This window comes from Diuraphis noxia, unplaced genomic scaffold (genome assembly GCF_037042655.1).
Source record: "Diuraphis noxia isolate RWA-SAM2 unplaced genomic scaffold, SU_Dnox_SAM2 contig0005, whole genome shotgun sequence".
NCBI classification, from domain to species: Eukaryota; Metazoa; Arthropoda; class Insecta; order Hemiptera; family Aphididae; genus Diuraphis; species Diuraphis noxia.
The window spans coordinates 17306310-17330127 of NW_028301715.1; the positions used below are offsets into that span (position 1 = coordinate 17306310).

The following is a 23818-nucleotide window of genomic DNA, read 5'->3' on the forward strand; positions in this document are numbered from 1 at the left end:
GGGTCTAATCGGAACTCTCCTATATAGTCCAGATAGTCCTACTCCCTGTGTTTCCTCTCCTATCGATAAGATAAGTATGTGTCCATGGCCGAGTCGTGCAAAAGCGTACGCGTGAGTAGTATATATATACCATTCCTGGCACAGTCCTTAAATCCATCAGTAAAAGATCACAAAGAAAACAATGTGCAAAAACATCAGACAATTGAAATGCAATAATTATTAAAATATTTTTCATAGAACTTATGATATTAATAATTGAAAATTTAAATGCAATATACAATCGTAAAATATTTTAATATATTATATTTTCAATCTTTTTTATTTTGATTTTTAATTAATGTATTGAGATGGCTTACAAAATCATTTCTATCTATATTTGTTTTATAATATCCCCAAGCTAATGTATCAATACTATTTTCCAAAATAAATCTTTTATCATCATAAGCACTTAAAGCTTTTTTGTTTTGTTCTACAGTAAAAATATCATGCAGCTTAGTTCTGAATAAATTTTGTTTAACATATTTTGATTTTTTTGTTAGTAAACAATTTTCAAAGTCATTAAAACATATTTTATTTTCCACAACATTTTTTTTAACGCCTTTAGATTTTTTAATTTCCTTTTCAGTATCTAAGATTCGATGTGAATATAATTTGGATCTTAAACCTATAAATTCAGTCATAATTTTTCCGTTTAACTCATCTTTAAACTTACCAAAGACTTTTTTGTTAACTAAAGGTAAACCATAAATATTATCTTTTGAATAATCTGATGTATCAAAATAATCATCAATTAATGATCTATCTTTATTATCTATCTTTACATTTATATCATGATAGAAATCATCAGTTTTTATTTCTAATATTAGTGAGTCTGTATCTGTATATAATAATCTAACTCTATTTCCATATTTTTTCATTATTATATTATAATAAAAATCATAATTAAATCTAAAATACACATTACTATATATATTGGTTGTTTGAAAGATATTTGACATCTTTTCATATGGATTTCAGCTAAATTCTCTGTAAAAATTGTTCTTTTATCAAAATTTGGTCTCGCAATTAATTTGTCTAGTTTTGAAACATTAGAACATAATTTTATATCAACTTGATTTCTCACATTCATCATAGTACGTCCATAAACATTATTGTTCATTAATTTGAAATATTCTTTTTCAAACTCATTCTTAGCTTTTGATCTAAGATTAGTATTGAAATCAATATACACTTTTAACCAAGGAGATTGACTAAATTCTAATACTCTATGAATTTTCTCTATCTTTAAACCTAGTTTAATATATAATTTTAGTGTTTCATAATGTATTATACATTTTTTCTTATCATACAAAGTTGTTAATAATTTTGGGAGTTGTTTGTCATCAAAATGTCTTTCTGGTGCTAAAGGGAAATCTGAATGTAGATCATGAAGTTCTTTAGGGTAAGATAAATCGACTTCTAAAATATAACCTTTACATGATTTATCAGAAATATTCATTACATCAAAATCATTCAGATTATCAACCCATTTGAAATCTCCAGTAGGTAAATATTTACTCATTGCCCAACCATAAAGATTATTTGCATCCAAGTATTGTAAAAATATTGATTCATTATTTTCTTTAAATTTATCTCCCATATATTTATTATTTGCTTTTGAATATCTTTGACTACATTGAGATAAGCCCCCTCTTATTCCGGATTCAAACATCAATATTTGATCGATATCTGTTAATAAATCTAGCTTTACTTTTGTCATTCTTAACATGCTATCCCACGCAAATCCTGGTGTAGTGTAATACCACAGAGGATATAATTTATAATTTTTTAAAGAAATGTCTCTAAAATTTTCCACTATATCTGTTAATAGTAAAACATCAATCTTATTATATAAACTGGTGAATTCACGAAGATTTTGTATATTAAATACTTTCCAAATTTTTTGTGAGTTTTCATATTCCTCTTTGGTTATATTTTTATCGGTGAGAGAACTATAGAATTTTTCTATAAGTGGTAAACATGTTTCATTAAATTTATCTTCAGAATCCATATACTCATAAGGATAAGCTAACTTTCTAGTAACTAAATCTAAATTTTCTTCAGAAAAATATTTACTAAGTTCTTTAAATTGATGTTTTTCAAGATGTTTTTCAAGATTATTTGCTAGTTTATCTAAAGAACTTGGTAAAAATTTAAATGAATCAATAAATCTTAATACTGTTGTTAATATTGTTTCTTCATCTTTGATCACTTTTGTACGTTTTATAATTTTTGAAAAAGAAATATATTTTTCCTCATTATTTGGAATTAATTTTATATCATTGTTATCATTCCCAAATTCTTTTATAAATAGATGAGCATCATAACCTGATAGATTATGACAAACGATTGGAATAAATTTAGGGTTTTGATAAGTAAGATTACATATAGAATGAGCCGCCCCTCTATATTTACCAGTCAAATGATCATGATCGCAAACTTTTCTCATATTAATGTTATTATTTTTTATTTCTTTTTTCCTTAGATATTGATATTTTTTAATATTTTCATCATCATTATATTGTTTATAATATTCAATAGCATTAACAAAGATTTTTAATTTTTTCTCTAACCTTGGAGGTAATTCACTTAATAATCTTTCACATATATGACATTTGTTAGAATTATTAAAATTATTTTTTTGGTCTGCAGTCATCAATTCCATTGGAACTATTTTATCATATATTTCTGAAATAGCTATTTCTTCATCATACATACATCTTAAAAATTCTTGAGCTACATTTGGACCAGAATATACTACAGGAGGTTTATAATCACCATTACTATATTTAATATAGTAACAAAAATTATTAGGTATATGTTTCTGATAACATTTTGTAAAAGACTCTTTATCATTTGGTTGACAAGTGTATATTGGTACGAGTGTACATTCATAGTCAAAAATAATCTCAAAAGGGATTCTTAAAGAATGATTATACTTCTCAAATTCTAAAGTTTTATTAAAAGGTTCTGGTAGAATCATTTTAGCAGCTTTATTATTACCACAATAATGTTTATGTTCATTTAACTTATTTTCTGTATCAAAACTATTTAAACACATTTTACATAAAAATCTTTTATGACCATCTTTTGTCATTTGACTTCCTACTAATTTCCATAAATCCTTAATCCAACAATAATGACCTTTATTCTCATTATCCTCTCTTAAATACAACAAACCTATATGATTAGTTTTTTTCAATTTTTGTTATTTCTAGTGGTAAAATTATATGTGTATATTGTCCTTGTTCTTCTAGATAGTAAATATTAATAGAAATATCATCTGTTTTTTTAACAAATTTTGGAACGTCTGTAGATTTTACTGGAAAATGAATACCTTTTAATTCTTCATCAAATTCATTTTGCCATTTTTTATATTTAGATACTCTTTGTGTATCTTTTTTAACATCTTTACTATGTAAAGCAGAGATTATTGACCAAAGAAAACATTTATCATCTTCATTTTGAACATTTATAACAGCGTGTTTATTTTGAATATCTTCAGGTAATGGAATATATGAAGAACCTTTAAAAGGAACATATTTATTTATATTTATTCCCAAACTTAAAATTTGATCAAGTCTTTGAGATTCTTTCATTACAAAATCTTCTATTTCATTTACAATTTTAATTTTTACATTTGTATAAAACTCATTTAAGTAAGAATTTTTTGTTAAAATTTCATTTTGTGTTTTAAAATTACATTCTTTATATATCATATCTTCTTCAGATTTACCTTTCTTATATATAGCTAACATCATAATATTTACTTTTAAATCTTTCTTTTAATTCATGTTTAATGCGTCCTATTATTGGGTTATCTAAACGATTTAAAAACACTTGTGGATCTTTAATACCCATGTTATTTTCAATAACATAAGTTTGTAATCTACTTTTAAATGTAGTTTCTTCAATTTTTAGAATAGGTCGATTATCATTCTTTTCAAACATTTTTGCACTAAAATTAATAACCTTATGTGGTTTTGGTATTCTTTCTTTTTTTAATCTTATTTGTTGTTGTGGTTTTGGTATTCTTTCTTTTTTTATTCTTATTGGGTTTGTTGGAATTTTATTGTACATTTTATTAAATTTAGGTTTAATTGTTTGATCTACATCATTTGTTTGATGACGAATAGATTTCAAATGTCTAGACCAATTTTTGTAAGTAATTGTTAAGTTACATTTATCACAAGTTTTGTTAGGATATGTTTTTTTGTTATCCATTTTATTAATATTAACATTTCCTTTAACTAAGGAATCAATTTTATTTAAACTTTCCATTCTTTATTATAGAGGATATTATTTTTTTTTACATTCAAATTTTTAATAAAAATTATTCTATTAAAAATATACTTTTAAAAACAGATAAGAGTTGACCTACTTACTATCCCACCTCTCGTCTGTTGTATTATAGATATCACTTCCTTTAACTCATGTCATTTAAAAACAAGGTGAAACATATAGTCGATTTATTTAATTTAATATTAAGATCCCATAAAAAATTTACACATTTTAATATTTCCTAAATCTTGAACAACCTTAACATCTTCTAGAAAACGATGTCTATAATTACCTGTTGTAATTATCATATCATTAGCTATTCTACAAAGTTCTAACCAACTTGGTGAATGTAATAGTTTAGAAATATAAGGATTTCTAGTATTATCATCTTCTTGATCAATAATTAATCTTAAAAAAAATTTACAAAATAACTATAGAAAAACAGTTTTAAACGATAAATATACATCAGAAGAAAAAGTAAAACATTATGAACCAATATTAAAAGCCTTATCAAATGTTGAATCATCTGTTAATGATGTTAAAGAGGTTGCTATTAAAACCGATAATGATATTCAAAAGATGATAATACCTACTCCTTATAAACCTCGTAATCCAGAATTATTACGACTAACAGAAGATCAAGATAATATGAAAACACCTAAAAGTTCTCCACGAATAACAACAAATAAATCTCCTATGCCTAAAAATATAATAATATTAGGTGAAAATGCGCAAAAATATTTACCAACTTTACCAAATGAAGCTAAAGGTGTTAATCCATTTGGAATATATCATATAAGTAAAACTGATGAATTCATGATCGGAAAATACCCTATAATATTTGACTTTGATGATATAATTTTAAATGGAAAAAACCATATACTAACCCCAGGTATGTGGAGATTATTAACTCATACAGATGTTACAAAACCAGAATTTTATACAAAAGAAGATTTTGAAAATTTTGAAAAAATATTAATTGAAACAGATTCAATATACCAAAATAATGATATTAACACAGGAAAACCTAAATCAAGTGGAAGTGCTAAATATAATGAAATGATTAAACCTATTTGGGAAAAAATTAAACTAACATCAACAAAAACTTAAGAAAATAAACCAAAAACATCAAAAAAAGATAAATCACCAACACTGAAAGAATCACAAAGTTTACCCAAAGGAGAAGGTTTAATAAAATATACAAATAATCCTATTGAATTTATTTATATCGATAATATAATAAAAATAATTGACAGACTATATTTTATATTAGCAGAAGAAATAGCGGAAAATTATAGTTTTCATAATGAAAAACTTGGTATTGTTCATTTGTTTAAACGAAACACGGAAACACTGATTGATACTCCCAAAAAAGGTGTTGAATATATTTTACTACAATCTTTGCTAAATTTACCAAAAGAAACAACAAATAAGTTAGAATATAATATTAAACAATTAATTGACAGACTACATGTTATATCATCTGCAGAAAGATCGGGAAAAAACACCTATCATGATGAAAAACTTGAAATTCTTAATTTTTGTATTAAAAAAATAGAAAAAATAATTGATATTCCCGTTAAAGGTGTAGAATACTTAATGTCGTATATTTCACATTTACCAAAGGATATTATAAAAGGTTCAGGGTTTTTTAATGATTTTTTAAATTGTTCAAAATTACCTCCGATACATTGGCCTGGATATAATTATCTAGGACCATTTACAAATTTAGATGAAAATTTTCCCCCGATTAACAAGTTAGACGAATATGCAAGAGAACATGATTATTTTTATAAAGATCATAAAGATACTAAAACAAGACATATCGCTGATAAAAATTTACAACAAAAAGCAATGGAATGATTTTATGCTTCTGATAGTTCTTTGAATGAAAAAATTGCTGCTTTGACAACTGCAAATGTAATGAAAACAAAAAGATATTTAGGAATGAATTTAATATTTGAATAAAATTTAATATTTTTAAATAAATATTTTGTATAATAAAATGCATTTTAAATTAACTGAAAACCATAAAAAAAAGTTTAATTAATTATATGAAAAGCCGCAGCTCATATCTGAGCGGCGGGTTTTCATATGAAAAGCAAACATCTAATTACAAATTAGAAAAATTAATATCAGGTACTTATTTATGCAAGCTTAGAGATATTTAGGAATGAATTTAATATTTGAATAAAATTTAATATTTTTAAATAAATATTTTGTATAATAAAATGCATTTTAAATTAACTGAAAACCATAAAAAAAGTTGGCTGAAGCTCATAAAAAAAATTCTAATGCAACAATTCATATTGCTAGTGATAAAATATATAAAGGAGAAAATAAATATTATTTAGATCAAAATCAAATAGATAAATTAAAAAATGCCAAGAAAAAAAATTCTGGAGTAAGGTTGGAGATCACACCGAAGCAAATTAAAGGTGGATTTTTACCATTAATTTTACCTTTTCTAGAAGCTGCAGCAGTAGCTACTCCAGCTTTAATTGCATTGTATGATAGTTATAAAGATAGTAAACATAAGAAAAAAATAGAAGAGGAAATAATTCGACACAATAAAGAAATGGAAAAAAATAAAGGTTCTGGATTGAAGACAAATAAAAAAAAAAAATCGAAAAAATGATTAATTTCGATATATCAACATTTAGAAAAAACATTAAAAATTATCCAGGTTGTTATACAACTTTTTGGAGTAAAGTTAAAAATATAAATATCGAACCGTTAAGTAATTTTGATATAATAAAATTTGGAAATAATATAAAAAAATTTAGAGGTTGTTTCATGATAAATGAATTACCTGAAAAACCTTGGTTAAATGAATGTGGGATATTTAATTTAAATACTTCTACTCAAAATGGCTCTCATTGGGTTGCATGGACCCATGCAACCCGCATGGAAAAAAATAAAAAATTATAAAATATATTTTGATTCATTTTCGAGTACTCCTCCTCCTGAAATTTTAAATTATTTAGGTGATGATAATCTGTGGTATAACAATGACAAGTTTCAAAACTATAATGATCCTCCTATATGTGGACATTTATGTTTAGAATTTATTGACAATTATAAAAAATTTATTTAAATATAATATATTAAGATATTTTTAATAGAAATATTTCTATTAAAAAAATTATGATTATTTAGTTATATTCTAAGCAATTTGTGACCGGAATCTGTACCTCCCATGCCAAGACAACAAATTTTAATAATTGTCTGATCTTTTTGCACATTGTTTTCTTTTTAGTTCATTCCTATTTTTTGACGCTCACCTTATTCGGGTGAGCGTTATGGGCATTTATGATATTTTTATGTAATTGAATGATAGTTTTATTTTGCATTTGTATTTCAATTTATTTATTTTCAAAATTTTTCGATTTCATTTCGTTATTTCATTTCTGATGTTATTCTGAACTTATATCAATTATTTAATTTATGATATTTTATTGAAGGAATATTAGTTATGATATTTCTGATGTTATTAACATATTACTAAATTTTTTTTGGGGAATATTGCAATTCAATTTTCAATTATTAATATCATAAGTTCTATGAAAAATATTTTAATAATTATTGCATTTCAATTTTAATTATTAATAAGTAGTATTATGAAAAATATTTTGCGATTGTATATTGCATTTCAATTGTCTGATCTTTTTGCACATTGTTTTCTTTGTGATCTTTTACTGATGGATTTAAGGACTGTGCCAGGAATGGTATATATATACTACTCGCGTGTATTATTCTAATATCGCAGCTTCCCACGCCCATGCGATTGGTCGGTCCACATACTGGTTATTCGCGATACGTAATCTCAATAACCCGACGACATTAATCATATCTCTAAATACGCCTGTCAATACCACGATTTTATATTTAATATTTCGTATATCTAATTCCAACTATGGTGATATTTCGGAAAGGCTAGGAGTTTGGCCTTCGATACAGCTATTGAGGTCCTACACAATATAATTGGTTGGCGAAATCATACGCCCCAGAGACACTTATGTATATCTACGTGTATATGCGTATGCGTGTTTAGATATCTCAGCGGGACGTCAGTATAGCATTAGTATCAAATATTTTATATATAGATATAAATTATATATATATATATATATACAATCATCAAAGTAGTATTATCAAATAACATTAGAGTACAATATGTTGTAATGAAATTTTTTTAAAGTTGTAACGAGAAAATAAAGATGTATCTATATTACTTGCGCGACTAGTAGTATGCGAAGAATCAGTCATAGCAACGCACACCGACAAGCCTCCGAGCGTACGAAAAGCAGATGTTTGTTGTATGTGTCCGGCACAAAGCGCCAAACACATACAACAGATGTCGTACATCAGATATTTTGTCACGAACCGGCGTGTACCAATATTAATTAGTGACTTATTACTAATTCACATACGCAAACAGTAACTATAATATACAGCGTGTCATCATCAAAGCCGACCATGACGAACACGCACCAATAGCAACAAGTCAGACCATCAAATACCACCAAAAGGTGCATATACAAAATCATCATTTATGTTCACGGCGACAACTGAGATAGTCGGTAAATAGGCCCCGTGAACACAGTATTCAACACGATTTTTCTATGTGACTAGACGTGGTGTAAGACCAAGGTCAAACAGTACAAAAAAGAATTGTCATTGCCGCCGCGCTCTGCTTCTCTATACTCGGATATAATCTAATAGACATATCAAACGAGACAATTCAAATCGTCGCCGCCGCCGCGCACCGTACGTATTAGTTTTCCCAATTTCACTGTGTTAAGATCAACATATTCAACAAATCAGTTGAAACCGCCGCCGCCGCTGCTGACGACATTATTTCACCGTCACCACTGGAATACCCGCCGCATCGTAACAACTCAAGTTCAGTGACAACCGGTATGTCAGCCATCAATCCTAAGAAAGCGCCAAGGAGAACCGTGAGTCCAAATAATTAAAAACCCGGAATCCAGTATGGCACGACATGCAATCTGTTGACCAGTTGAATTTGTTAAGTTGATCACTGCAGTAGCTAACATTATTTTTCTTTGAGCAATAGGATTGTTGTTAGCTTGCTCAACATAGGTTACCACAGATTGGCCTTGCGGCGACGATGGCTGTTCATTTGCTGAAGGAGGCTGGTTGTACGGTTTATCATTGTGCAATTTAGTGTTGTGTCGTTTTCCACACTTATTGCAGTTGCCACCACGACATTGGCGAACCTGATGCCCTGGATATAAACAATTATAACATAACTTGTTTTTAAAGACTACGGCTTGGCGTTCAGTGAGGGACATTTTATTGAAATTTTCGCACAATGCTAATCGATGATGTTCGGGACACACTATGCATCTTCTTTCCTTAGATGGACTGTTGTCCTTTTGATGGGCAAATAAAACCTTTTTTTGCATTGAGCGTTCGCCACTAAGTGGTTTAAGTTGGGTGGACCGGTTACCAACCTCACCGACTTCATAAGCAGAAACTCGATTTGCCAGAAATTTTTCCAAATCACGAAATTTCGGGAGTTCCTTTGATGTTTGCAGCAGCTGCCATTCACCAACGGTAGTAGGATCTAATCGGCAACATAATAAGGTCACCAACCATGCATCCCACTCATGTATGTTTTGACCGAGTGCCTGCAATGCATTAACTTGGGATACTACATGGTGGTGTAACTGACGTAGTTCGCTGGCAGTAGGTCTATGGACTTGTGGTGTCTGAAATAATGACCGTATATGCGACTGTATAATGAGTGATTTGTTCTCATATCTTTCAACTAGAGCATTGTAGGCTGTGGAATAATTTACATCAGTTGTAGGAATGGTACGCACAACTTCCGCAGCAGGACCGACCAGACAAGATTTTAAATAGTGTAAACGCTGTACATCAGATAATCCTTGGTTGTGATGAAACATCGCATTGAATGCATCGAGGAATGATACTCAATTTTGTAGATCACCATCAAAGGTAGGAGCAGGAATGAACGGTAATTTCATGGAATCCCGAATGATAGGCTGCGATGGTGTACTGGAGGTGTTGAATAGAGCCTTAGAATAGCGCTCAACTAAATCTAAAATCTCAGCCTTAAGTGAACAGAAAAAATCATCAACACCAGTTCTGTGATCTAGCATTTCAACCGTAACTGCTGCATGACTTTCAATATCATCTTGACAAGATTCATATTTGGACATGTATTGCATTAGACTGTCCAGTCTAGTTTGAAGTTGGTTCAGAGATTTGGTAGCAGGGTCATACTTGTCTATAAATGTTTTAATTGCATCCATAGACCTTTTGGCAGAATCTCTTTTGTTGATCATCTTGGTTAACTCAGGCGGAAGTCGTTCGTCGTTGACTCCTATCTTGATAGAAGGTTGAAGATTTTACAATTGTACAATAATATAAAATGACGCACTAGTAATGGAACTAATTAACATATAATATCCACAAACGATACGCCTTTAATGTATAATAGATAATTGAGATCTAATTGATAATAAAATAATTTTTTTTTTGTATATGCTAGACTAGTAACATGTTCACAAAGGAACTTGATTAACAAAATAATTTAATTTACCAACAATACTTTAATAATCAATACCAAATATGAATAATAAAATTAATGTTTTTTGTATACATGAATGGCGCACATATATATAAGGCTTAAGAGTCAAAACTTGATAACAAAGATGAGTAGTGCGTTTACAAGTCACAAAATATAGGTAAGATTACCACCGAATTACAATATTATAATAATTAAAAATACATAACAGCACTGCTTATTGCATAAAGGCAGTATAATAGTACAAAAATTAACAGTTACCGACACAAGTGAAGTTTTAATATAATATAACTAACAATCACGTCGAGGTCACCAAATGTTGGCTCGCGTTTATCCTTCTATAATTTTACTAGGGAAGACTGTCACGGCTCAGGAGATAGGCAATTTAATATGGCCTATTGATGCTGTTGAGTTACTTAAATGTTATTACTAATAAAAAACTTGTGTTGATTAACTATGAAATTTTATTGTACAATATAATTAAAGAACATAGATTTATAACATAATATAAAAAATGTATCGCCTATGTGGCAGAAAAATACAAATAATAATATACATAATATGCCTATGCGGTTAATGCAAAATATATGCCAACTGGCAGAATACTTATAACAATACAATGCAGCCTATATGGCTGAATAATACAAATAATAAATATACAGTATGCTAAATACAACTATAAAGAATAATAATACTAATAATAATATAATTAACCTTTTAAGGCCCGTCGGCCATTATAATAAATATACAAACTCACTGGTGATAGGTCAAGTAGCTGATTTCATCCACGCGACCGTGCCGGGGACATAAAATAATAAATATAAGGTAATACAACCCGCACACGTGCGACTACTTGATCCTATCACAACGCAGACAACTTAGAACCAAACATACACATGACGCCTGCAGTAGCATAAAATGTGACAACGGGAAAAGTTGAGAAGATGCCAATAACAAATACGAATGAGCGAATACAACCTATAACGAGGAAATAATTAAATACGAGAAACTAAATTGTCTTTTGAACGATACTCACTAGAGATATGATGATGGGTAAAACAAAAACGTGGTTCATAGCAGGAACAAAACAAAAGAATGACCATTTGACAACATGGAATTTATATAATACGACAAATACGAGAACGGAGAACATGACAATGCAAAGTCAGAAAAGGAAAAGAAACGACAAAAAACGGTGATTTATACGAATGAGACTTAAAATACGAAGAATGCCAGTGTCGCCAACACTGGGAACACAACAACATTAGGTGACAAAACCATTAAATGATAGAATTTATCACACATACACTGGGTGGTCAGCACACGACACCAGACACCATCGTCGACCGCGCTGCAGCGATGATAAGAACAAATATAATAATATAAACGATAAAATTATAGAATTGCCATTTCGGCGCTAACACAGAATTAAGAGTTACGTTCATTCATAAATATTACCAAGTACAGAAAGTTATTCTTCTAATAACGTAGCATTCAAAATTAAATTTTTTGTTGCTATCGTTTTTAATATTTCTATAAAATACAAAATAAAGCAGATTCCATAAAAAAAAAAAGTAAACATCTACAAAACTCTTTGAACATTGATAACAAGAAATATCAATAGTATTTTTGACAATATTAATATTTTATATATTTCCATTAATGGTAGTTGGTAGACAAAACAAAAAGGGTCTATCACATTAGATACAATTTTAAGATAATTTCAAAATTATATATAATTATAATTATTAATGACCATTTTTTAATTAATATTGTTTAATAATATATATTTGTTTACAGAACCAAATAGTAAGTATATTTTATAATTATTGTTATATTTCTACATTCTTCTCTTCTGGAATGATCAAATGACAAATTCAAAATTAATCAGAATAATATACGGCAGTGTTTCCCGACCTTTTTACTACCACGGACCAATTCGACAATATTGTATAGATCGCGGACAACCACCATAAATATAATGAAAACTAGGAAGGGCTTTTTTTTCTCATTTACATGAATATACACAATTTTTTATTTTATTATTTTATTACTTTACTATTATTATTATTTAATATAACTATTAATATACTATAACTATACTAAATAATGTACTTGGTGTAATTTTTGTGACTGCATTTCTTTGACCAGTTCTACAACTCTCGGATGAATGTTGCTCATAGCTAAACGCATGTCGTAATTTACGTCCAAGCGATTCCTCTGTTTATTTTTATTACAAGTAGACTAGAAAATCTTTGATCACACAAGTATATAGTTCAAAATACTGGTAAATAATGTAAGACGATATCTCAGAGTTTAATATGTAATGTAGCACTTCTGCACCAAAATTGCTCAAGATTCATACCAGAATCAAACATATTTTTGCAGTTAGAGAGTCGTTTTGAAGTTCGATGACAGCATCTTAAAAATATTATGGGTCTGTTTTCCATATGTTTTTTTTGTATTAAGTTGAATTTCAATTCTAATATCAGCGTCTCGATCGTCTTTGATAAGAGTTTGGATAGTCTATGTTATGAGTTATGTAATAATAATAATAATACGCTTAATATGATAGCATGCATTTATTATAACGAACATTTTACAACTGACGCGCTCCGGCGTGTGCATCGCGGTCTTATTAGTGCGCTGGACAATCCCCACCGCACCTTACTAAGATAGCTGTTATAACAATGTAACGTTTACTTATATAATAATTATTATAATACTATTATTATTGGTTATGATTACGATAACCACCATGGATATCGGTATACAACAGTCTAAATTTCTGAATAATTATTATTCTCGACTTTATTCATACATAGATTAATTTTGCATACAAATTTCATCTTCAAATATAAAAATATTTGCTCTAAATTCACAAAGCAAGTCGCAAATTAAGGTTATTTAAGTTATCAAAAATATTTACTAAATAAGCAAGTTGTAATTCAAATTTCAAATCACAAAATTTTTCAAGCAACTCTGAATACTTCTCGTTTAAAAATATTATCATTTCATCTATTAGTTCATACAACCGTTTTAGCATATTTCATATTGGAAGACAGCGAACCTCTGTATGAAAAAATAATATTGATATCCCACACAGACATCTTATTTCTCAATTTATTTTAATTTCAGTGAATCAATATTTAATATAACTATCATCAATCATCATATTTCTTCTCCCGTGACATATTCCTGACCAAGTCCGACTAGGTTTAAAAAAAATCACTTAACAACACCAACTAAACTATAAACATTTAATTTCTTTAATAATTTACTGCATGGTAATTAAACGAATAAATACTGAATCAATATCCAAAACCAGTATTAATCGGTGACATAAAGTATAAATATATAAGCAACAATTGCAATTAACATCACTATGATCGTCGCGAAAATAGTATCAGTTATTACTACTGTAGAGTTTACACACTTAATATAGTGAAACACTCTTATTGGTCGTCATGATCTAATGACACAAATCGGCAGCAACAACGATAAGATAACCTTATATTACGGTAATATGGTATAACCGTATACAGCTTAGAATATTATACGGTTCCTCAAAAAGTTGTGATGTTTTTCTCTAAAAAAAAAAAAATTATAATTTGTAATATAAATCGAAAAAATATCTATGGTACCGCAGACCATCTATGATTACCCCACGGACAACCGGTTTGGAAACACTGATATACAGTAATTGTAATATGTTTAGGTTCTTGATTAAACCAAACACTACATTAATCAATTGCTGACTAATTAAGGACCCTGCAAACTAATTTTTAAAATTCATAAATTAAAAGATCACTTAAATTGTATACCTTCTCGATAAGCAAAAAAATAAATGACGACGTACGTTCCCAATTTCTTATTTTCATCATGTCATAAATGCATAACAATATTACATTCTGTAAAAAAAAATATTTAATTCTATTTAACAATTAAGCACATTAAACTACTCCGGGAGAATATTAATTTTTTATCTGGATTATCGAACTAGTCCAAAATAACTACTGTACGTGTTAAGATATCGTTTTGACTAATTTAGATAGGTAGTTTTATTTCATTAATTGACTTCACTGTATCGTAATAAATAATATGATAAATTAGTTATTACAATTTGAATACACTTTATAGTAATTTGAATGACTATTATTCTTAAAATCTAGGATTTTTATAATTATGAATAGAAAATATGCATATTATCTATTTATTAAAAATGGATATACTTAAAGAGTTGTAAGTTAATTAAATATTATTGTTTTCAGTCTATAAAAGTACGTACTTTCGATATATTTTCTATAGCAAATATGCATATTAATTATTGCAGCGTTCCAGCATACAGGAGGACGAACGACTGGTGTTGAGTTAGATGGATTGAGGGAAATAAGTATAACAATTTGACTTGTGGTTAATGTAATATATACTTATTTGATTGCTATGTAAATAAAACACTTTTACTGCAAATTCAAATTTCAAATCACAACATTTGTCAAGCAACTTTTGAATATTTCTCGTTTAAAAATATTATCATATCATCTTTTACTTCATACAACTATATTAGCATATTTTATATTGAAAACCAGTGAACCTCTGTATGAAATAATATAATTGTGTCGTATCCGGAGTCCAATTCTACAAAAATGTTTTTTGAAAATACCCGTGTTAACTGTTAAGTGTTATACTTTTCAAAAAATGCACTAACTTTATTGCTAATCTTAAAACATAAGCTAATTCAACTGGTAATGTTTTTGTAGCTAACGGTTGCCGATGAATTACGTGTGAATCGTTAATGTTGCTGATTTTTTCTTTTACAAATGACGCAAGACCTGAACGACATCCTAGCATAGCTAGAGTTCCGTCCGGAAAAAATTAAACTAGTTTCTCCCACTTGAGATCATGATGTTCAAAACAATTGCTAATGATTTGCATTACATCAATCCCTTTTGGCGTTGTCTCAATTACACCTTACAGCAATAACTCTTCTTTTATGGTCTTATCCTCAATGCCTGGGAATCTTTTATTTTCCCTAATAGTTGTTATTCGACATCGTTAGATAAATCTCCTTTACTGTATTATTGAGTAGTGGCATGATTTGAATCTTTATCTTGGCATCTTCATCGAAATTTTCGCAGCTATTATCATCAAGCAAGGCTTAATTAATGTTTCAACGATACTGTGTGCTTTTTTTGACTTAACAATCAATCGGGAGATTTCAAATAATGCAGTTAGTACTTGTGACAATGTGACACTTGCCCCACTGGTCCAAGCTTCATATTCTTTAAGTTTTTACATTTTCCTTCAAAAAATTCGGGTGGTTCGTCTTTTAGACTAGGATGAACTGTATGCAAATGCTGATGTAGCTTTGCTGGTTTCAAAGCATCATTATACTAATCACAACAGTGCATATCCCACACAGACATCTTATTTCTCAATTTATTTCAATTTCAGTGAATCAATATTTAATATAACTATCATCAATCATCATATTTCTTCTCCCGTGACATATTCCTGACCAAGTCCGATTAGGTTTAAAAAAAAATCACTTAACAACACCAACCAAACTATAAACATTTAATTTCTTTAATAATTTACTGCGTGTTAATCAAACGAATAAATACTGAATCAATATCCAAAACCGGTATTAATCGGTGACATAAAGTATAAATGTATAAGCAACGATTGCAATTAACATAACTATGATCGTCGCGAAAATAGTATCAGTTATTACTACTGTAGAGTTTACACACTTAATATAGTGAAACACTCTTATTGGTCGTCATGATCTAATGACACTAATCGGCATCAACAACGATAAGATAACCTTATATTACGGTAATATGGTATAACCGTATACAGCTTAGAATATTATACGGTTCCTAAAAAAGTTGTGATGTTTTTCACTATTAAAAAAAAAAAAAATTATAATTTATAATATAAATCGAAAAAAAATCTATGGTACCGCAGACCATCTATGATTACCCCACGGACAACCGGTTTGGAAACACTGATATACAGTAATTGTAATTCATTTAGGTTCATGATTAAACCAAACACTACATTAATCAATTGCTGACAAATTAAGGACCTTGCAAACTAATTTTTAAAATTCATAAATTAAAAGATCACTTAAATTGTATACCTTCTCGATAAGCAAAAAACTAAATGACGACGGACTTTTCCAATTTCTTATTTTCTTCATGTCATAAATGCATAGCAAAATTACATTCTGTTAAAAAAAATTATTAAATTCTGTTTAACAATGAAGCACATTAAACTACTTCGGGAGAATATCAATTTTATATCTGGATTATCGAACTAGTCCAAAATAACTACTGTACGTGTCAAGATATCGTTTTGACTAATTTAGATAGGTAGTTTTATTTAATTGATTGACTTCACTGTATCGTAATAAATAATAAGATAAATTAGTTATTACAATTTGAATACACTTTATAGTAATTTGAATGACTATTTTTCTTAAAATCTAGGATTTTTATAAGTATTAATAGCAAATATGCATATTATCCATTTATGAAAAATGGATATACTTAAAGAGTTGTAAGTTAATTAAACATTTTTGTTTTCAGTCTTTATAAGTACGTACTTTCGATATATTTTCTATAGAAAATATGCATATTAATTATTGTAGCGTTCCAGCATACAGGAGGACGAACGACTGGTGTTGAGGTAGATGGATTGTTGGAAAAAAGTATAACAATTTGACTTGTGGTTAATTTATTATATATTTATTTGATTGCTATACAAATAAAACACTTTTACTGCAAATTCAAATTTCAAATCACAAAATTTTTCAAGCAACTCTGAATATTTCTCGTTTAAAAATATTATCATATCTTCTTTAAGTTCATACAACCGTTTTAGCATATTTCATATTGAAAGCCATCGAACCTCTGTTTGAAAAAATATTATTGTGTCGTATCCGGAGTCCAATTCAACAAAAATAGTTTTTGAAAATACGCGTGTTAACTGTTAAGTGTTTTACTTTTCATAAAATTCACTAACTTTATTGCTAATCTTAAAACATAAGCTAATTCACCTGGTAATGTTTTTGTAGCTAACGCTTGCCTTTACTGTATTATTGAGCATTGGCATGATTTGAATCTTTGTCATGGTATCTTCATCGAAATTTTCGCAGCTATTATCATCAGGCAAGGCTTAATTAATGTTTCACCGATACTGTGTGCTTTTTTGACTTAACAATCAATCGGTAGATTTCAAATGATGCAGTTAGTACTTGTGACAATGTGACACTTGCCCCACTGGTCGAAGTTTCATATTCTTTACGTTTTTACATTTTCCTTCAGAAATTTTGGTTGGTTCGTCTTTGAGAGTAGGAAGAACTGTATGCAAATGCTGATGTAGCTTTGCTGGTTTCAAAGCATCATTATACTAATCACAACAGTGCATATCCCACACAGACATCTTATTTCTCTATTTATTTCAATTTCATTGAATCAATATTTAATATAACTATCATCAATCATCATATTTCTTATCCCGTGACATATTCCTGACCAAGTCCGACTAGGTTTAAAAAAAAATCACTTAACAACACCAACCAAACTATAAACATTTTATTTCTTTAATAATTTACTGCGTGGTAATCAAACGAATATCTACTGAATCAATATCCAAAACCGGTATTAATCGGTGACATAAAGTATAAATATATAAGCAACGATTGCAATTAACATAACTATGATCGTCGAGAAAATAGTACCTATCACTTATTACAACTGTAGAGTTTACACACTTAAAAAAGTGAAACACTCTTATTGGTCGTAATGATCTAATGACACAAATCGGCAGCAACAACGATAAGATAACCTTATATTACGGTAAAATGGTATAACCGTATACAGCTTATAATATTATACGGTTGCTCAAAAGTTGTGATGTTTTTCACTGACCATCTATGATTACCCCACGGACAACCGGTTTGGAAACATTGAAGGTAGTTTTATTTTAAGTAAATGATTTCACTGACTCGTAATATATAATAGGTATGATAAATTAGTTATTAAAATTAGAATACACTTTATAGCAATTTGAATTACTATTTTTCTTTAATTCTAGAATTTTTATAATTATGAATAGCAAATATGTATTTTATCTATTTATAAAAAATAGATATACCTTAAAGAGTTGTAAGTTAAATAAACATTATTGTTTTCAGTCCTTTTTGGTACGTATTATCAATATATTTTTCGTTACATTCTACAAGAAAAACCAAAGTTGTTTTCTGTGAAACGTATCATTTAAAATGTGAGATTCTGATAAGAACTATTATAGTATGATAATCTGTTTGGAAACACTAAAAATAATTCTATTTTTCACATTTAGGGTAATTTGACATTAATAAATTACACCTAGTTAGTTTAGTTGATGATAAAATTTAAAATACCTTTAACAATTATTCAAAGTAGGTACTTGAGATAAATTAACAAAAAACAAAGTAAGACAGGATTATTTTGGTGTTCAAAGATTAAGAATAATGGTAATCATATTTTCCATATTTTATTCACTGTTAATGCAACAATATGTTATATATGTTATAGAAATCATTCATAAATGTATTATAAATCTTCTAATTCAGTAGATGTGATAAGTGTAGCATGGCTGTGTATCGTGATTGCTGATAGCTAGTGAATCTGAATAATTCATATTGTATCCTAATGTATCAATTTTATTTACATAATGAATATTATATTTTGCAATTACTTGAACTGTTTATAGAGTTATTCAGATTCCTGGTTTTTTTTATTAATGTTTAATTTCTATGAGATCCATTATAATACGATATTGTAATGTTATTTATATATATATTGAAATTGAATTGGTTAAATTTTTTAATGATATATTAACACGGTATGATGAATTTACTGTATTAGAAGTGTTGTATCACCAGTATTGGATAATACGAGGTAAAACAACTATAATACACCTTACCCTCGTATTGTCTAGCTAATGACAATCTTTAAAATTAATTAGAATGGCACTGTTAACTTTGATGTACGATGGTATGCGCTTGTCGATTCTTAGTTCGTTCCAATCTAGTGAAATGATTCATAGATTACATATACCTTGGCACTATTCAGTTTAATAAAACCTCATTGACACATAGTACGAATATCCCGGCACTGCTCCTATGAAAGGTTTAAGAACTTCAGAATGACTAAAAAAATGTAAACTCGGGTTTTGGGTCGGAAACACTATTATTCAAATGTAAAACAAACATAAATAAATAAGTCACTTGGCAAATTCAGATTACTATTATTATTATTTATTATAACTATTAATATACTATAACTATACTAAATAATGTACTTGGTGTAATTTTTGTGACTGCATTTCTTTGACCAGTTCTTCAACTCTCGGATGAATATTGCTCATAGCTAAACACATGTCATCATTTACGTCCAAGCGATTCCTCTGTTTATTTTTAATTACAAATCAGACTGGAAAATCCTTGTTCACACAAGTATGTAGTTGAAAAGACTAGTAAATAAAGTATGGCGATTTCCCGGAGTTGAATATGTAATGTTGCACTTCTGCACCAAAATTCGCCAATATTCAGTGGATACTTACGTGGTTATCGTCGCACACGACAAGTCGGACGATGGACTAAAATAAAAAAAAATCCCCACCAGTGATTATATGCCCTAATGGCGAAACAAATATAATAAAATTCGTCCCGCATTGGCTACGAAGACAAGTAAAAAAGGTACAATACAATACTCAGTTTTGATATTATTGCGCACAATGCGACCCACAATACTATAATAGAAAAAATCAAATCATTACAGAAAAAACGACAACAATAATAATATTAATAATAAGGGCGTTGGCCGCAAAACAAAACAAATAATAATGATAAATTGATAGCAAACATAATATGGTAAAAGAACAATCGTATGGCAAAAGCCGACTAATATTTTAAACTGAGAGCATATAACAAAGAGAATAAACAAGAAAACAATAATTATAATAATTTAACAATTAAACACAATGGACGGAGTGGTGAGCGGGGAAGACGGAAGAGAAGTGGACAGACCGATAAGATATTTCTACGCCACTCGCCGTGCTCATTAGCATATCGCTATCATAATTTCAGCGCCAACAATTAACTTTAAAATAAGTCTATCATAACAATTTGCTCATTATTATCATTTCTCAATACTTTATAGTTAATAAGTTATTTTTCTAAAAACTTAGCATTCAGAATTAAATTTTTTGTAGCTATCATTTTTAATATTTCCATAATTAATCCCTTTGGTTTATTAATTTTAAACAAATATATATATATATATATATTATTTTTGTTATTTATATTTTCAAAAAGATGGTAAGAATTATTTTTTGTATCTGTTTGTCATTTCATTGATCTTTTTAATAAAATATTTTTAACGTTACCTGATAAATTTAAGTGAAGGATATATTTCTTTATCAAATTTGTTTAATGGTCTATTGGGAATTAAAAAATAAACTTTTTGTAACGTATGTTTTCAAAATTTAAATTTAAATGTTTATAAAAAAAAAAAAAAAAAACGTGACTATGTATTTCTTTCAATTTTCAATTGCTATTGCAAAAAAATGTTAGGATCCTGGTATAAAATTTTCCAATCTTAGATTTAAAAAGAAAAACTTTTATGAATCTATGTATGATAATATTAAACTTTGCAGTAATTTTTACGTATTTGGTCAAAATTTGAACTTTAAATGCTTATAAAAAAAATCATGCCAATGTATATACTAAATATTTTTCAACTGGTATTGTCAAAATGTGTTAGAAGCCTTGCATTAAGCTTTCAAGCTTTTCTACCCTACAAATAAATTTTTATGGATATTTATAGAAAAAAAAACTAAAAAAGTCGAAAAATTAAAATGTCAGTTAACAGCTTAAAACAAATTATTAATATTACTATTGTATTTTTATTTTTATTTTCAAAAAGACGGTAAGAAATACTTTTTGTTTCTGTTTGTCATTTCATTGACCTTTTTAATAAATTTTTTCAACGTTACCTCATAAATTTACTTGAAGGATATATTTCTTTATCAAATTTATTTAGTTGGTCTATTGGGAATCATAAAATAAACTTTTTTTAACGTATGTTGTCAAAATTAGAATTTAAATGCTTGTAAAATAAAATGTGCTTATGTATTTCTTTTATTTTTCAACTGCTATTGTAAAATTATGTAAGGAGCCATGTATTACAATTTCTAATCTTAGATATATAGGACTTTTTTTTATGAATTTCTAGCAGCTTAAAACAAATCAAAATATTTTTACCAAATATAGAAAATGCTTATATAAACATCCGGTGAAAATCTCATATATCTATGGTCATTTGTTTTGAAATTACATCAATTACCGAAATCGATTTTATTATATTATTCAACATACATAATATCAGTTTATTTGGAATCTTGTATACAATTTTTTTCAAGTTTATTGTCAGAACCAAAAGTATTTCTTTTACACTAAAAATTAATTGTCAACAATGTTCAAATGTTTTTTTGTTATTATTATTAGTTATAACATTTATTAGATATCATGTATGAAAAAAAAAATGTTTAAACTTATAACTATGCAATAACTTATTAACTTATGACTTAAAATATGATATCCGTTATCCAAGGTCCATGTCCCCGGCATCCCTACTTTGAACTTTCGTAAAAAAACATGGGCCGATCGATTGTACTCTGTTTATACCGCAAAAGTCGTCGTTTGTACCGAAAGCTGTAAAAAGTTATAAAAGTTTCGGGCACAACTCCAGCATCCCCACTTTGAGGGTAGGCATAAAAAATCGGCCAAAATATGAGGATTGAGTGACTGTAAACTTAAAATACACTAATAGAATTATATTTGAAACAAAAATATAACAAAACCATTTAAAACCTATTGAAAAGTAAACATTTTAAATTATTTGTTGCAAAATAAAAATAACAAATAATATATACAGGGTGATTCTTTTAAGTGGGTATACTAATTATCTCGAAAAGTATTTACTTTTTTCAAAATATTTTTTTACATGGTTTCAAGTTGTTAAAAAACCAACGATTTTATTAAAAAATTATATTTTTAAATATTTTTTATCCTTTTCATTTTTTAAGTTTTAATATATTCCAAAGCAGAATATATTTCTAAGTATTTTGATTCATAAAAATCGAATTTAGGACGAGTAGTTTATGAGTTATATGTATTTAAAGTATAGACAAGCGGAGTAGTGGACAAACATTTTGCGGGGTAACCCCGTAACAATCCACTCTGCCAATCTAAACTTTAAATACTTATAACTCAATAATTACTAGCCCTAAATTCGATTTTTATGAATCTAAATACTTAGAAAAATATTCTGCTTTGGAAAATGAAATTAAAACTCTATGTTGTCATTCAAAAAAGTAAAAAACTTAAAAAATGATAAGGATAAAAAATATTTAAAAATATAATTTTTTAATAAACGTTGGCTTTTTAACAACTTAAAACCATGTAAAAAAATATTTTGTAAAAAGTAAATACTTTTCGAGATAATTAGTGTACCTACACACTTAAAAAGAATCACCCTGTATATATCTAACATAAAAATTAAAAATATTAATTTTTTCTAACAAATGATAAAAACATAATGGTAGGTATAACTGTTAATAATTTTTAAATTTGTATTGTATCTAATGATAAGTTATTTAACAGGAATCTAAAACTAGCATCTAATCGCTGTAAATTAACATTTTAAAATATTCTTTTGTAAATAAAACATAGCATTAAATTCCGTATTTTAACCCTTTCCCACCCAATATTTTTTTCAAATCTTTCGGAAAAAGTAATTTAATTCTTATCATAATAAATACGATAAAAACACGAGTAATATTAATCATATGTTAAAAAAAGTG

At 28.0% G+C, this 23818-nt stretch overlaps 1 protein-coding gene across 1 annotated transcript; it reads right to left on the reverse strand.

The window, feature by feature from the left end:
* Positions 1 to 9245: 9245 nt before the first annotated feature.
* On the reverse strand, positions 9246 to 10256 carry LOC149054986 (uncharacterized). Its single transcript, XM_089229478.1, has one exon. It carries the CDS (start codon positions 10254 to 10256, stop codon positions 9246 to 9248), a length of 1011 nt encoding a protein of 336 aa, XP_089085604.1.
* Positions 10257 to 23818: the final 13562 nt, after the last annotated feature.